This window comes from Eucyclogobius newberryi, unplaced genomic scaffold, assembly GCF_026437365.1.
Source record: "Eucyclogobius newberryi isolate DKJ021-1_F unplaced genomic scaffold, fEucNew1.0.hap1 SCAF_2, whole genome shotgun sequence".
Classification (NCBI taxonomy): Eukaryota; Metazoa; Chordata; class Actinopteri; order Gobiiformes; family Gobiidae; genus Eucyclogobius; species Eucyclogobius newberryi.
The window spans coordinates 34,517,712-34,534,279 of record NW_027315834.1 but is presented as its reverse complement, the minus strand read 5'-3'; the positions used below and the strand labels follow the sequence as shown (position 1 = coordinate 34,534,279).

The 16,568-nt window shown below is 41.8% G+C and overlaps 3 protein-coding genes across 4 annotated transcripts in view; 1 reads left to right on the top strand and 2 right to left on the bottom strand.

The window, feature by feature from the left end:
* The window catches only part of atp6v1e1b (ATPase H+ transporting V1 subunit E1b), a 70,164-nt gene that overhangs the window by 38,806 nt on the left and 14,790 nt on the right, over positions 1–16,568 (bottom strand). Inside the window, exon 1 of one of the 2 annotated variants that reach the window (XM_072455130.1) lies at positions 7,851–7,862. The exons of the other annotated variant lie outside the window; for it this stretch is intronic. The gene's annotated coding sequence lies outside the window, so the exon portion shown is untranslated. Of the gene's footprint in view, positions 1–7,850; positions 7,863–16,568 lie in introns of those variants that run through there. 2 annotated transcript variants of the gene reach the window in all.
* Positions 729–5,233, top strand: chpt1 (choline phosphotransferase 1). Its single transcript, XM_072455128.1, has 8 exons — positions 729–1,164; positions 2,416–2,563; positions 2,661–2,802; positions 2,885–2,969; positions 3,318–3,449; positions 3,520–3,678; positions 3,768–3,893; positions 3,977–5,233. The coding sequence occupies exons 1-8, from the start codon at positions 925–927 to the stop codon at positions 4,091–4,093; spliced, it is 1,149 nt and encodes a 382-aa protein (XP_072311229.1). The 5' UTR covers positions 729–924; the 3' UTR covers positions 4,094–5,233.
* Positions 5,299–15,967, bottom strand: gnptab (N-acetylglucosamine-1-phosphate transferase subunits alpha and beta). The gene is made up of 21 exons (XM_072455124.1): positions 15,718–15,967; positions 13,533–13,618; positions 13,273–13,392; positions 13,051–13,101; positions 12,706–12,908; positions 12,335–12,399; positions 12,130–12,264; positions 10,686–10,847; positions 10,322–10,501; positions 10,051–10,221; positions 9,806–9,929; positions 9,512–9,727; positions 8,455–9,455; positions 8,181–8,380; positions 7,877–8,096; positions 7,690–7,803; positions 7,523–7,608; positions 7,348–7,446; positions 7,105–7,272; positions 6,527–6,617; positions 5,299–6,163 (listed from the first exon to the last, which is right to left on the bottom strand). The coding sequence occupies exons 1-21, from the start codon at positions 15,877–15,879 to the stop codon at positions 6,092–6,094; spliced, it is 3,726 nt and encodes a 1,241-aa protein (XP_072311225.1). The 5' UTR covers positions 15,880–15,967; the 3' UTR covers positions 5,299–6,091.

The following is a 16,568-nucleotide window of genomic DNA, read 5'->3' as shown; positions in this document are numbered from 1 at the left end:
TTTAGTCCGGATTTCAGTTAATCATTTAATCTTAATTTTGCCACATTCTGATAACAAAGCATGTTAAATGACCTAATTGACATCCATAAGTTTCCCAATTATGACAAAATGGGACCGTCGCCATTAGGATATTGATTCAGTTTTTAAGTTCCACCTAGATTTTATTTGTTAAATATATGAATGAGTAAAGCTGGTGTCAGGAGGGATCGGCTAATTGACACTAAATTGAGCATTTGTTGGGTTCTAACAATTCTCTTTTAATATCTGAAGGTAAATTCACTGAAAATACGTTTTAGGGACTTGTAATAAAACAAAAATGTCCAGGCAGAATCCATATAAAAGTACTATTCATTTTTCATTCTATGGTAATTATTTATTTATGGGTTTAGAGTACAAGCGGACCCTGATGCTTCCCAGAATGATTGATTTGACATGAAATAAGTGGGTTACAGCTTTATTTCTCTGAACAGCACATCAAACAGCTTGAGAGTTCCCTTTTATAAGATGTGGACAAAATTGAATAAAGAAAGAAAAAAATCCAAGTGGTTTAAAACTAAAATATTGTAGCTCTGGAATTAGGAAAATCCTCAAAACGTTTCATACAACAGGAACCTGAAGCCCATGAATAATGCAACAGTTGTGCTTGTTTTCTTGCTTACTTCACACATTTTGTTTTACTTTTATCGCAACGATGACAAAAATTTGAAAGCACCCGGCGACGTCCGACCTACTTCCGGTGGCTCACTTCCTGTTTGTGGAGACTTTTGGTTCCGCGGTGCAATGGCCTAGTCCAGACTTAGCCGTAAATGTCTAATGAGCCGCCGCTGTTCGAAGTTGGTCAACACCACCAGACAGCGCGCCCGGCACACGTCTTCTATGGCCGTTTGCCCACGCCGACAGCACGCCTGATCCGGAGGACTAACCATGACACACTGGCTGTGGCCTGAGCCGCTGTCGCCCGCACAGCTCAAGCGCCTCGAGGAGCACAAGTACAGCGCCTCGGGTCGCTCCCTGTTCGAGCCCCCCTGCCAGATTTACTGGAACTGGCTGGTACAACAAATCCCGACATGGATAGCGCCCAATACTTTAACCATTGTCGGGCTCGTGGTCAATATCGTGTCCACTCTGGTGCTGGTGTATTTTTGTCCCACTGCAACAGAAGATGTGAGTATGTTTTTGGACAGGGACCGGGAGTATCAACAAGGCCACGGACTGTTATTTAAAGCGACAATACGAAGGCCTCTGATGTCAACCGGATTGTTTAGCACCACGAGTTTAAAACAAAATTGTGATCCATCCAGTTGAGCCTGTCGACATTGAGGAACCAGAGAGTTGACAAGTCATAGGACAAATCAGAGGGTGTCGCTGCACAGTCACGTGATAACAAACCAAAAAAAAAATCGTCTTTTATCTCTGTGTCCACAAGAAAGGACACACTAGAGACACACGTTGGACTTAATTGAATTACTAGGGTTTGATCCTGATAGACTTAAAATAGCTTGGTGAGTGTGGCTGCTTAAAATTCCCCAGACACAGCAGAGGCTATTATGACACTTGTTTATAAAAGTACTCCACCGATTCTTTCAGAGTTTTGGCTGAAAGTTGACCTTTGCCCCTCTGAACCTGTTGCTCTAAGTTCACTTTAGACCAGAGCAATGGGCCCGCTCCTAAGAGCTTTAGTGTGTTTATCTCTCTTGCACCTTGGTCCAGTTCACTCCTGAGTTCTCTGACTTGATGTTTGAAGTCCAAGGAGCAAATAAGGCTCTGTCAAAGCCACCAGTTCATTTGATTGGATTTTATTCTTCATGGTTAAAGTCCAATGTCTGATCGTACTGAAAGACAATATTACGTCATAGCAGTACAGCTCTGAAGTATTGCTATATTTTAACATTTAACTTTTTTGTTTCTCTTAGAATAAAACATAAATATGCATGCTTTAATTAACTAATCAAACCATGTCAATATAAAAACTTAACAGAGGCAAACCCAAGACAAATCGAGGCTAATTTAGCTTGACATGCAATGTTTTGCAGCCCAAAAGACACCTTCATTTTTTAACTCCAGGGTCAGGGAAAAATTACCCACAAAACACTAAGGGCACAAAGCATGAGAATCTAGTTACTCTGAAACAGACTTGTCTTTGTTTAGTTGAACCTTATGCGTCTCTCACAAACATTAATTCTGTCACAGACACACACAGTGCTGGAGTCCAGATGGTCTAAAACATAATTGTTTGGGTGAAATGTCATTGCTCAGCTGGAAAGATACTTGCTTGTGTTTTTATGAAAAAAGTATTTTCTATAGTATGTTAGTATGTTACTATATATATATATATATATATTTTTTTTTTTTTTTTTTAAGAATTACCATCAGGTATTTTGAAGTAAAATGATTGCATGTGTTTCTCTTGTTCAGGGCCCTCCCTGGGCTTTTGTCCTGAGTGCTCTGGGCCTCTTCATTTACCAGTCTCTGGACGCCATAGACGGAAAACAGGCCCGAAGAACAAACAGCAGCTCCGCTCTCGGGGAGCTCTTTGACCATGGATGTGACGCCGTCTCCACAGGTGCCTTTACTATTGAAATGTTCTCTCAGCTGATGTGCAATATCTGTCGTTTTAAAATATCAAAACATGCATATTCAAAGCTTGTTTTGCTTTGCAGTCTTTGTTGCCGTTGGAACGTGCGTTTCATGTGGAATCGGAGGATACTCGAACTGGATGTTCTTTTGTGGTTTCATTGGGATGTTTATGTTTTTCTGTGCACACTGGCAGACTTATGTGTCCGGAACCCTTCGATTTGGCCTGTAAGTCTTACAAGAAGTATTCTATAGATGTTGTCTTGCCGTGTCAATACTGACTGAGACATTGTTTTTGTTTCACCACCAGGGTCGATGTGACAGAGGTGCAGATCGCTATTATAACAATGTATCTAATGTCTGCTTTTGGAGGCGTGGGGTTTTGGCAAACCACGGTAACTACGCGCGATGCTTTTGTGCAGTCAAACAGGAAATGTACACTTTCTTCAGCTTAAATCACAATTTGGAAATTTCAATTCCTAGTTGCCAGTTTAAGTTGTAGCCTTTTTAAATAGTCTCTCTTTATTCTCATTCTGTGCTGCCTTTGGAGGCTAACATCACATGAATTGAGAAGGTAACAGGTCATCTGCTAGACATGATCTGGCTTACACAGCTGATAATGGACCACGCATTTATCTTATTGCTTTGCCCCTACATCATGCTCGGCATAACTTTAGCTTTCTTATCTGCGACCAAAACAGCACAGTACTTCCACATCTAATCTAACCTTGTGTCTTCTTTAGTTACCAGTTTTAGGGCTGAAGTTCTACGCCTTCCCGATCGTAGGCATTATTGGTGGAGCCCTCTACTCTTGTCACAATTACTTTTATGTAATTATGAATGGTGGCGTCGGCAAGAATGGCTCTACTGTTGCTGTAAGTTCATACATCTTCACGCTCTTTGACGCATCTCGCACTTGAATAACTTTTCGACCTGTCTTCATAGGACACTAGTGTTCTGAGTCCAGGTTTGCACATTGGTCTCGTCCTCACTCTAGCCTTCATCATTTTTAAAAAGTCCTCCAGCCAACTCTTTGAGCACCATCCCTGCTTGTACCTTCTCACATTTGGCATGGTGATCGCCAAAATCTCAAACAAGCTTGTGGTATGTACGATGAGCCTCGACCCATTTCTACCAATCTCCGCAAAGTCGCGTTACCTTTCACCGTTCTGTTTTCGTTTCTCCTCCTTTAGATTGCACACATGACAAAAAGTGAGTTATACCTTCCAGACACTGCCTTTATAGGACCAGGAGTACTTTTCCTGAACCAGTATTTCAACAGTTTCATCGACGAATACATAGTGCTCTGGATAGCCATGGTCAGTACTACTTTATACTACAGTTTTAGGTGAAATTGTGATAATGGTGCGTTTTTTAAATCCTTATTTTCATGTCCCCACAGGTTTTGTCTCTCCTTGATCTGGTTCGTTATTGCACAGGGGTTTGCCTCCAGATCGCGGCACATTTACGCATTCGGGTTTTCAGCATCACGTCTCCGGGCCAGTCCCACCGTGACTGACGACTCGCCCGGCGGGAGGAGGCGGGGACAGACGCTGACCTGTCCCCGCTCCTGAAAGCAGACGACGACGACCAAGTCCGACCTTCAACCCCGACCAGCTGCAGCCTTGATAAAGTAACCACTTCTGATTAAAGTTTGAATCCAACACTACTTCATTAACAAACAAAACACACAAGTAATATTTCAGGTTTTCAGAGAATTGGCTGAAATGATTTGCTACAAAGTCGACAAATTACCGTAGAATACTTTTGCATTTCTATTTATAGCAAAGTTATTTTAAAAGCTTCAAAACCAAAAAAAAAAAAAAAAAATTTGAGGTACAATATTGACGACGGCTAAAAGAATTGTGTGCGAATCTCATTTTAAATACAGAATTGATCCTACATTTCTTTATTTTTAAATGTTCATTTTTAATCTGTTGTGAATTGGTTGAATGATAATTTGAATAACGTTCTCTAATGAAGTGTGTAAATCAGTGTGCAGTTGTCAATGGGTTAAGTGTCTGGGGCTGTGTTAATGCGGACTACGGCAGTTTTTTCCTCACTGTTCAGTTTAAAAAACACTCCATCTCAACTATTCCGGCAACTTGTTTTTTTGTACAATTATAAAACTGATAAATACTTTAACCTGGGAAACACTGTCAATTAATGAAGCGTTATCACAGGTCTTGTTCTGCTTTCTCAGTTCTTCTCCCTAAAGGGCTATGTTGTTTAAGTTTATTGATTGTACAGATTTGAACTAAAGCCTTAATTTTAGTATTTACCATTTATGTGAATATAAAAAATTAAAAAAAAAGTTTTTTTCCACTGAATGAGGTACAATGAGTCGCAAGGAGTTTAATACCATTGTATACTTTGTTTAGGCTTTCATAATTATTGTAAATTATTAGTGTAATTATATAATTTCATTTTACTGCAGTTTTGTGTAGAATTTGAAACGTTCAGGTTTGGGGTTTGAAGGGATGTTTCTGTATTGATTGATCAGACTGTAAGCTGTTCAAAGCAAATTACGTTGGAACAATACTTTTGGGTGTTGCGTTGCAAATGTTTACTTGAACATTGTGGCATCTTTCAATAATTTAAAAACTCTTTTCAACTTGCACAAGTGGAAAGATTGTAATAAATTATATTTTACACATTCTATTTGGGTTATGTTTTTACTCTGGAAACTGCTAACATTTGATCATGTTTGTTTTTTATTATTGATCATTACAGCAATGTCACATTTTGCATAAGACACCAAAACACGAGTGCTAAAACATTGACAACCATTTTCATGAAACAGCTGTTTAAACGCAAAGCAGTTATAAATGACAACAGCTCACAGTCACATGATATTCTTAAGTTACAAAACATGCTGAAAGAGTCTGAATTTCAGACAGTAGCCTGTTGGGTCCCACAGGGACACGCACACACACACGCGCAAGGCTAAAAGCAGATTATTATTCTGCCATCTATATCATTTTATCTGACCCCAATTCCATTCACGTTCATTCATTCTGGACAACACATAACATGTAATGAATGTGAACAACATTAACATTAAAGACTGGACATTTAAAAGCCCTCAGCATACAAAACCACATTCTCAAGAAGGAATGACTTTAAGATCAGGGTATCCCCTATAAATACGACAAAGGCACTTCAAGTATTAATGGCAAAACATAAAAGTAAACAATTCAATAATGAACTTTTTGTACCCAAATAATTTAAACCCATGCTAATTAAAAAATAATAATCTTCACCTGCAATTTCTTAGTTTTTCCCAAAACAAACCGTACAAACATTGGCAGGACAGAGAAGTACAATGTGCTGTAGAAAGAGAGCCCCTAGTGGAGAACTGAAAGGCATCACTGTACCAGCCACTGTGCCTCTGCCTATGTATCGTCACCAGAACACGTGCGACTCTGTGCCCAAGTCACACAAGACAGTCCCCCTGGCAGGACCCGCTGCTGTCCCGAGGTACTGAAGGAGTACATACTGAGGAGACGGAGCCTCGTCAAACCCGCTCAGAGCTTTGATCCCTGTAGACTCGACGTCTGGGAAAGATCTTTCTCTTCAGAGCAACCAGCTGCATTAAAGACAAAGCATACGACTTGAGCTCAACATCTTCACTCTCAACTATTAACCATAAACTAAAAACAACATTTTAGTTAATAGTAGCACAATATTATATTCAAGCTCAATGATAAAGCTCTGGCAAATTTTAACAATGTGAACTGCAGGGCATAACATTCTCCAGAGGACAACTTTGCCCCTTTGTTTAAATCCACAGTGGAAACTGAACACCCAGAGATTTGGAGTATAGCACAACAAGAATAGAACTGAATAAAAAATACTGGATACTGCTGCCCTTTTTGCAGCTTGTGTAGGTTTATGAGGGCTTCATTAACTCACCTCAACACTCAAAAGTCTTATTGATATAGATACTGACCTGTTCAGCAAAAAAGGACATGATCGTAAAGATGACGAGTGCCACGAGAACACAGTGAGTCCAAAACTTCAACTTATCACGATAAAGCCGCCTGGAAAATAAAAAGTCCATGAAAAATATATATGTTTAAGCAGGAAGTCTCAAGTAGAGGGGGGCAAATGGCAACTGGGTGACAAGGTGACATCACCAAACACCTTGTGTCTGTGACATGACAGACCTCAGGCCGGCTCAGCTGTGTTATGATCTTACAAGCATCTTACAGCTAGCGGCTGATCTAATTTTAAAGTCTCTGAGGCTAGAATCCTCTAGCTCAAGCCAAGTTCTCGAATAAACTCCTCCTAAAACACTCAGGGATTCCCACAGCTGCAGCAAGGCAGCACATCATCTCAAGTGATGACAGCCACAAATGCCTCACTTAAATCTGTTTTGGAAAAAAAGCTTGATAAATGACTACCACGTGTGAAGTATCGACGGCTCGATGTAGTGACTGTGACAATGCATCAAACACAAGTTCAATATAAAACCATAGAAATCCCAAAAAACTATTTTATTTTAGGGACGGCTATAAGATATCTTACCATTCTTGTAGCTCTTCCATGTGTAGAAATCTGTTGCGATACTCTCGGGGTAATTCAAACTGTGAGGCCAGAGGAAACATGGACTCGTAGAAGTCTCTCAAAACAGCCTTCACCGTTGTTGCGTCTTTATGGCTGTGATCAATGTTGTCGTTCAGACAAACAAACTTCCTACAGATATCCGTAAAACAAAGTATTAGATAGACATTAAGGTAGATTAAAAAACATCAGACAAACTACACTCACCTTGGGTTTTTCCTTATGTCATCTAACTGGCCAACCACATGAGACACATTGGTGCGAACCATCTTGAACGCAATCTCCTCCTCCCCCATAATCTCAAACCTGTCCAGAAATCATGAATTATAAGTCAAACGTTACATCAATCTTCAATCAAGCAAATTTAGAAAGAACTCCGTACTTATATTTATTCTGGTCTTTAAATGCCTTGTGTATCCGCTCTGTGATGGCTTTGCAGTGAACAACCAGGCCTTTAGTGACAGGTGGCTGTATTTGAAAAAGTGAGATAACAGAATACTTACGGATGAGCACAAAAACAAAGTTAAACCTGTTAAGTAAACACCTCACCATGCTAGGGTCGTAATACGCCTCCTGGGTTGGCTTCACAAAATTAAGTCGAGTCATGTTGGTCGGCAGTGTTTTCGAGCAGTTTATCAGCATCTGTTCTAAACTGGTCAGATCCTATGGTCACAAGCAAAAGAAATAAATACAAGAAATAAATTGAATAGTAAAAACCACACTGCAGTAGACCGACCTGGAGGCTTAGGGGTAGTTCATGGATCCTCGTGGCAAGTGTTCGAATCTCACGATCAGACAGTATTCCAGAGTGGTCCGTGTCAATTTCATCAAACACTTCAGAGATATTGATCTGCTGCTGTGCACTCATCAAAAAGTAAAAGTAAGAGAAGGCAAACTGCATGTCCTCGGAGTGACGGACACGATGGCCAGACGTTTTGTCAAACTCTTCAGGGAACCTAAATTTAATAAAATAAAATAAAAACAGTTATTAAGATACTTTGCGGTGACGTACGGGCCAAAAACCTCACACCGACACGTACACATCTTGTAGCTCCTGCATGATGAATCGGTCTATCATGTGTGGCATGTGCGCGGGGACTTTTCGGGACGTAAAACCGAACTGGCTGTTGAGGAGTTTGTTGACGTAACGCAAGGAATCGGCAAAAGTGTCTCGGAGCCTTCGTCGCGCAGCAGCACCATCGGCCTTGTACATCAGCTCTGTCTGCAGCCGCTCCACTTCCTGAGGATAAATCAAACGTATAAGCGGTTAGAAGACATATCAGAATGAATACTAAATAAGCAACGTCCACTTACTTCCAGAAGGCTCTGAAAGAATTTCCTTCTCTCCCAGGGCAGGAAACCTCTGTCGGCTGAGACAAAGTGTTGCAATCTCCTCCCCACTGCAGCTCTTTCTTGTGATTCGTCTTCTGCCGGCGGAGTCTCCGGACTTTTGACTTTTGAATGACCATTTAACAATTTTGAAATCAAGGGTCTTTCGATTGCAGCTCTTATAGTTTGCAAGACTGCGTTCGTGTCATCCTGAAAGTTATCATCGATCTTCACGGTGGTGGGAGAAGTGTGCGATTTGGCCTGTTCATCTGCCAAAGACGACGTGGATTTTAATTTTGCAAGAGCAATGTCGTTCAGATCACGCAATGGCTTTGGATCTTTCTCTGAACTTGCCGCATCCTTTGTGAGGGACGGTTTTACTCCTTTGAAAGGCCTCAGCAGCTCGGCCTTGGTTAGGTTGTACCCTTTTAAAGTGATGTCACCGATTAGGAGCTTCTCGTCGAGTTTCTGAATTTCACTGCGCACCGAGGCCGGCAACGCAGAATCACTTACGACAGGAACTTCCATAGCCATCTGCGTCGAGGCCGACTGCTTTCTCATAACTTTAGGACCTCGCTTCTCCTCCGGTACGTCTGAGAAAGGAAAGACGGGCTCGGGGGTGGGGGTGGGCTTTGGGTCCCTGTAGTCGTCCTTGCTCGTACTCTGAGACGCATTAATATGGGGAGCCTCGCGGGTGTCGACGACTACGCTGAAGCCCATGACGAACTCCGCGCCGCCCTCGTTTTGGAAAGTCACGTTATAGTGGATTTGTGTCCGGTTGTGGCCCGCGTAGAGCAGCAGGTGAAGGGTCTTCCACTTGTTGGCGACGGAGGTGTGGCGCACCGCTGCATTGTCACTGACGTGGGCTGCAGAGACTCTGTTGGCTATTTGCTCGAAGCTGAAGAAAGGTTTGATCTCACCCACTGGAAGGGTATAAACGCTCTGATTTCTTTTCAAGGTCATTCGATACAGCTCGCCAAAGTGCTCTGCAACAAAGAAAATGGGTTAAAATGGCACACACACACACACACACACACCTTACCTTGACCGCAGTCGCCAACGTCGTACCCACAGGAAAGCACGTTACAAGCCTGATCACAGAACTTGTCGGCCAGCCAGGAGTTAGCACAGCCTTGATTACAATAGGACATCCCGCCGAGGCCTCCGACGCCACCTGCAAACTGCCACACCTGTGCGCCGGCTCCTCCAGCCCCCCCTCCCGGGATCCCACCTGCAAACCGTCCATTTCCACCAGCTCCTGTTCAAACACAAACAGCCTCTTCAACACACACGCGCCATGATTAGGATTGTGAGAAAAACGTGGTGGCAATTTTACCCAGGCAATCTCCTCCATCCCAGTCGCACGCTGAATTGTTACAGGCCTTATCGCAATAGCCGTCTTTGATCCACGATCCAGGGCAGCCCTCAGCACAGTTAGGAACAGGCCAGGTTAAATACACCTGTGGAAAAATATATACCGTGTTTGAAAGCTTTTATAGTTGGCTTCAATGCAAAGCTGTCCAACTAATAAGCCAGTTTTATTTCAACAAACTGCACAAACATTTCGTGATAGGTTTAGACCTTCTGTCCCTTTGAGTGGGTGAAAAAATCGTCTGGCCAAACATCTTTGCCAAACATCACGTCGTCGTTGAGATAAATGAACTTCTGCGAGAGGCCGGGGATGCGGTGGATGTGGGTCTCGATGGCAGGAGAGCTGAAAGTTGGAAGGTGGCTGTGGTTCAAGAAGACATCCTGCGTAAAGTAACAATTAAAACCAGAACAACAACGGAAGCACGCACTGTCCACGATAAATACAGACTATAAAGCATTAAGTAACGCATTGAAATGGTACCTGATGTGTGACAACTGTGACTCTGGGATTATCCAGGTTAAGCCAAGAGGGAATTTGGCCGTTAGTCACAATGAAGATGTGGCGCACCCACGGGGCATGTTTCTCCACTGAGCGGAGAGAGTAACGCAGCTCCTCATTGTCTTCAAACCGACTGGCGGATACATCCTCGTCGCGTTTGGACTGAACAGTACACACAGAAAAAAATAGTCAATGAATACAGTAAAAATGATCAATGTAAGCATAATCTATTGAAGATACACTAAATATGGACAAGCTTCATTCCATACTATGAAATAATGGAAACGGGCAGGAAAGTTATAGAGCACCTCTAAGTTCTATTAATAATGAACTGAAGATGCTTTACTTGAGAGATGGCCGTTAGGTCCCAGAAAAGATAAGTCGGGCTGATGTTTAACTCTTTTCCATCAAGAGTCAGGTTCTTTTTAGCCTGTTGCGTCAGATCTGTGAAGTCCTGCGAGCTCTTCAGGTAAAGCAAAGCAATGCTGGCCTCCGAATATAGCTCAAACTGTGGAAAATGAAAACAACAACAAAAAAGAACATTAGGAAGTGATACAAATGTGGGGCATCTTTGCTTGTTTTAACATTTCCACGTGAACCACTATGCAGGTCTCTAGTGGCTCTGAAATACAGGGAATGAGATGTTTGATGAGAGATAAAAGGTGGTACAAAAGGTTTCATATCGTATTGAGCACATTCTGCAACACCTCCTTTTGCTGGGCACACGTTTTAGTGTATGGAATGTATGGATTATGTTCAGTAACTGACTGTAGATAACAGATTTCAGCTGCCTTCTGTGCACATAAACATATACAACCCACAACGAGTTTGAGTAATAATGAAAAAGAGAAAAAGGTTTGTTTGTGTAGACAAAACACACATCGTCAAGTGTTTACACAGAGGGCAGGGCAGGACAGGACAGGACAACCTGGGCAAATGATAGGGCACGAGCTTCCCCAACACCAGCTATAAACTCCCAGACATTTCTTAATGCTTGCCACTGCTTTCACAGAACCACCACGAACACCAGGAAACACCTTGCTCTCGCTCGTCTTCAACTACCACTGTTTTCCATGCAGCTGCTTTACATGGAGGCACACGTTTGTTCACAGCCTTTGTGAGCTTTACAACATAAACATTGGCCACCGTATTGAAAAGGTGACCCGGTCCAATACAGTCTTGGGTGTAGGCAGGGGTGCAGAAAAGGTCATTAAAATCCTAGTGACCTTTTCACTTATAGGCTGGCGCCACTCCACTTCAAACAGTTGCTCTAATGTTAAACCCCTGTAGTCTATGGTTTCACTAGCAGCAACACTGACCAACACTACAACAGAGTGAAGACAATCACAGCTAAGTGTAATTATGGCCAAATGTAGGTTAAACGCTGCTAAACTTTAATCAAGACCCAGGACTTAATTGGACTCAAATCCAATGAATAAAAATACAAATAAAATGTACAATTCATTAACAAATCTGCTTTCCTTTTTTTTAAATTACATTACTGAAATTACGAAGCCATATTCATCAAGCCTTTAATCTGTTTAAACAATGACCAGTAATTGTCACTTCAGTGCCAAGAGTGTCATGGATTATTGGATTATTGTCATGTAATTGTATGCATTCATAGTGATAAAATATAGCTTATACATTATATTCATCATCAATAATAATACTAAACAGACACAGATATAATGATAATGACTGAGGTTAGGGATCAGTGCTGTGTGCTCATCACAAGGATTATTCTGCCATCTGCTGGTGCTTTAGCAGGAGAGAAGAAGCGCTGTTACCTGTTTGATCTTGTCAGTTAAGACAGACGGGAGCTTCACTTTTAATTGCTCAGTTTCTTTGTAGGATGCTGGAAAGCCGCTGAGGAAGGCCAGAGTCTGCATGCGGATCAGACCAGGGGCTTCTTTATCTGTGGTCTAAAGGACATCAAACAAAGTCAGTCATCTGTGCTTATTTGTTTATTCAAAATCAAAACCAAACACTCACCAGGTAGCATCTAGACAATGTAAACTTATGATTCTCTCTAGAGGCAGTAGAATAAGCTTGATCAGCTGAAAAAATAAAATAAAAAAGATGAAAAGGAGGCAATAATATATACAGAATGCAGGCAAAGTTTTTTGTTTGCTCAATGGTACAGATGAACCAACAAAAAATATGAACGTGACCTTTTAGAAAATGTAATGTACAGTGTTTCACAATGGTATCTGTTCTTTTCCTCTGTATCTACCTGCGTTGCAACAATAAAATTTCCCCATGTGTGGACAATAAAGGATTATCTTATCTTATCTTATCTTACATTGCAAAGGTTTCTAATTGAATGTGCAGTGCAGCATAGAAGGTCGATGGAGTGGCCGTACCTTCAGACAGAGAGTGGAAGACAACTAGAGAGACGGCATTGGATGGATGAAAAGGTTTGTTCATGTGCAGCAACTCCTTGGCTTCAGAGAAGGAGGAAACAACAGACACCAGGTCTTTAACTGTAAGGTTGGCAGACAGAGGCGGGTCCAGAGCGAGCACGGGCGCTACGATGCAATGGGATAGCAGGCATTCTGGCTTCACGCTAAAAAGACAAACTGTATTAAAGTTTCCAATGGCTGTGTTCTTGGCCAGCACCAGAATTGACAAAGTTGCCTTTTATAAACACAATAAAATGTGTCAAATTTCAGATATATTTCTTTTCTAAGTGCACAAGGATCACTCACCTGTCTTTTGGCACGTCACTTGTGTCTGTTGCATTTTTCCCTAGGCGTTCCCTGAAAATGATACATTAATTAACACAGAAGGATTCTATGAACAAAAGTCAATACACAGCCCTCATTCTCACCATAATGAGTCAAAATGTCAAAGGCTCGGGCAAGATTAATACGATCTGTACCAACATGTGGGAAATTACCAAGCCAAATTACATGATGTTTAAATACTACCTTAAAGCTTTTTGCTCTTGCTTCAACTCTTCTTTGACACCCTTTAGTTGTTTGAGAAGTGCAGTATCTGTGCCATTCACCCATGTGTATACCACATCTATAGGCATCGGCAAACACAGTCTGCAACAGAAACATGTTAAATGACTTACAGATAAAACCGTTACAGCAAGCTACCAACTAAATTAGACATACTTGTGGCAAAGCATATCACATTTTAACCAGTATAATGGATTTTAATAAACATGTCCACAGTGGGTTACCTGCTTTGAAAAGACTTCCCACCAACATTGTCTCTGTAGGAGTCAAACAGCACATGATACTGATCTCGACTCCACTCCATTGCCACCTTTGTAAAAGAACACATCACATTTTAATGGTCTTTAGGTGATATCAATCAGGTAAGACGTATAAAGAAATTATTAGCACATAAGCATGTTAATATTTACAGAATATGTTAATATTTACAGAGGGCAAACATATGGATAGTGATCCTGATTCAATAATTACGTGTCTAAACATGAAGGCGACAGAACAAACAGGTACCGTTTTTCTACTTCAAACTGCCGAAAAGCAGGAGATGAAGGGTCAGACTCTTTCTATTTAAAAGATGCACTATGTAACTTTTCATGAGGAGGGTCTGCCACTTGTTTGTCTCCATGTGGATGTTCCACAATATGCGTAAAACGTTCTTACTTTTGAACTTGTTTTATATACAAGGAAAACCCAATGAGAAAAACTTTTTTAGTGGGTATCCTAAACAGATTAAACAAACACAGGGTATCCAGATACAATTTCAATAAAACATGCAATAAAATCAACAAATGCATATAACACACTTACACATACAATACGGGATGCTTTGAAATCAATAAAAAGCATAAAATAATTGCATTTAAAAAGTCTCTGTTTTGTTCCACAGGCAGGGAGCAAAGTTGCAGAAAGCCTTTTTTGCTGACTTGTTATTGATTCTTGGTGCGATTGTAAACTAAAAATGTCCTGAAAGCTCAAGCGGTGATGAAGTGATCTGATATTCAACACACTTAAACAATAACCATTTTTTTGGTTAAGACTGTAGCTGTAAAACGCAAATATACAACATCCCATAATCCACAACTGAGAAATGTAGCCTGGATTAACAGGTTCTACAGTGAAAAGGAAAATACTTTTCTACAGAAGAATGACAATCTGCCTTTAAGATGATTTGTATTCTCTTGTACTGTTTGTTGAAGGAGAGTTTATCATCCATTCATTTGTAATAAGGTCCTTCTTCAATTACCACCGAGTGCAAGAATAAATAGTGGTACATTTATTGTGTCACTAGAGACTAAACCTTTGTTAGAATAAGACAATTCAGATTGACAGCCATCAGCAGAAACAACCCTCTTTGTGAGGTAATCTGCAAAAAACCTTAGATATGGTTCAAACCCAATAACATCCAGACGATCCAAGAGAATACATTGATCTACAGAGTCAAAGGCCTTTGACAAATCAACAAAAACAGCAGCACATTCTTTTCATGATTGACCAACGCAATAGCGATATAATTTAGAACTTTGGTAGCAGCGGTGATAGTACTATGTCCTGGTCTAAATCCAGACTGGCAGCTATTTAAAATGTAATATCTGGTTAAAAAAGCACACCTCTGGTTACTCATTAGCTTCTCCAAGAGTTTTACTAGACAGGATAGTTTTGAGATGCGAGGCCTCCTTCATGCAAAGGAGGAACAAAAGCAGTTTTCCATAACAGCTTGAATTGTGAGACAAATAAGAGTTTAAAGGTTCGAGGGTGTCAGCTCCAGATGACTGTATTGGATGTATAAAGAGCAACATATTTAATACTTTATACTGTGTAATGGGCATACAGGAAACTACTCAATTCTCATGTATTGCAGTAAGTTTTATTGCTCAAAACATGCATTATAAAACTGTGCATTCTTTTTAATGCGAGCTGGGTCGCCTCTTCACAGATCCGACCTGTAACTTGGCCTAGTGGCGTCACCCTTCTCCATGGAGAGTTTAATTTCATACATTACGGGAAAAGCAATAACATCACAGTCTAAAATGTTACATAGTGCATCTGTAAACTCAGAGATAATAACACCATGAAATGTTCCGTTTTTAATCCCATCATCAGCACAGAGAGAGAGAGAGAGAGAGAGAGAGAGAGAGACTGGAACCGCAAAAGGTGCAACATGTCCCAAGCATGACCACAAGTACACATGATGTTTACTACTTTTGACATGACATCAATTACAAAGTGTGACGTTCTCCCTGAGCGGGACGAGGAACCTGGCAGTGCAGGACGAGGGGAAGACAGGTAAACACTCGCGCGCGCGCACACACAAGTTACACGCGAGGTAAACAAGACGCACCCGCACCCCGGAGGCGTGTGCGCTGCGAGGTAACGAACCCCCCCCGCCCCGCCGCCGCCGCCGCGCGGACTCACCTCTCCGAACTGGAAGGCAGAGACGATCATGAGCACGAGGCCCCCGAAGCAGATGTACAGCCCGTAGCGGTGGGACAGGCACGTGTACGTCTGCCGTTGCACCAGCTTCAGCACAGAGTTGACGACCACCATGGTTCTCCTCAGCGAAGCGCGACGCGGCATTCATTCAGGGCAGGAGGCGTTGAGCACCGACTATGAAGGAAACATAGCGACTCGTATCAGTCAGCTGACCTCAGAGCGCGACGCCGCAACACATGACCGCCGCCGTGCTCCGCTGCTGAAGTCGTGGGGTGTCGGCGTGGTGCGCCCCCTGCCGGCGCGGAGCAGATGGCGGGCTGTAGCCGTGGATCTAGTGTTATCGGGCTGTAGTGACGCGTTTGAGGCACACGGGGGCGCTGCTGCTGCTCAAAGCGGCACGACGCGTTTCCTCATCTAACTGAAGCGACAAAACACGTCAATATTGTTCTATAAAATCAAACCATGGGAGCTTCTCGTAATCAAGCCACATTTTGAGGACTTTTCAACGTTCACAGGATGTATTATGTTTGTTGTATTGTTTTATAGCTATGGCAACCGTGCATTAAAAAGGTCAAACGAGGTCACCGGAACAGATTTAAGTATTTTTAAGAACCTGGTCCCACAAACGTGTAAAATGGCGTGCGCCTGATCACACTATATATACAAATTAACGTTACATAGATATAGAAATATTATAGCCTACTTTTGTTTGTTTCATCGTAACTTTTTATCCAGTGACACCGATCTACAACTGCTTCTGTCTGTTGGCCTCATCCGCCTTAACATCAAAGTCACAATAATTAATGTTGTAATTCAAAACGAAAAACGGGGCG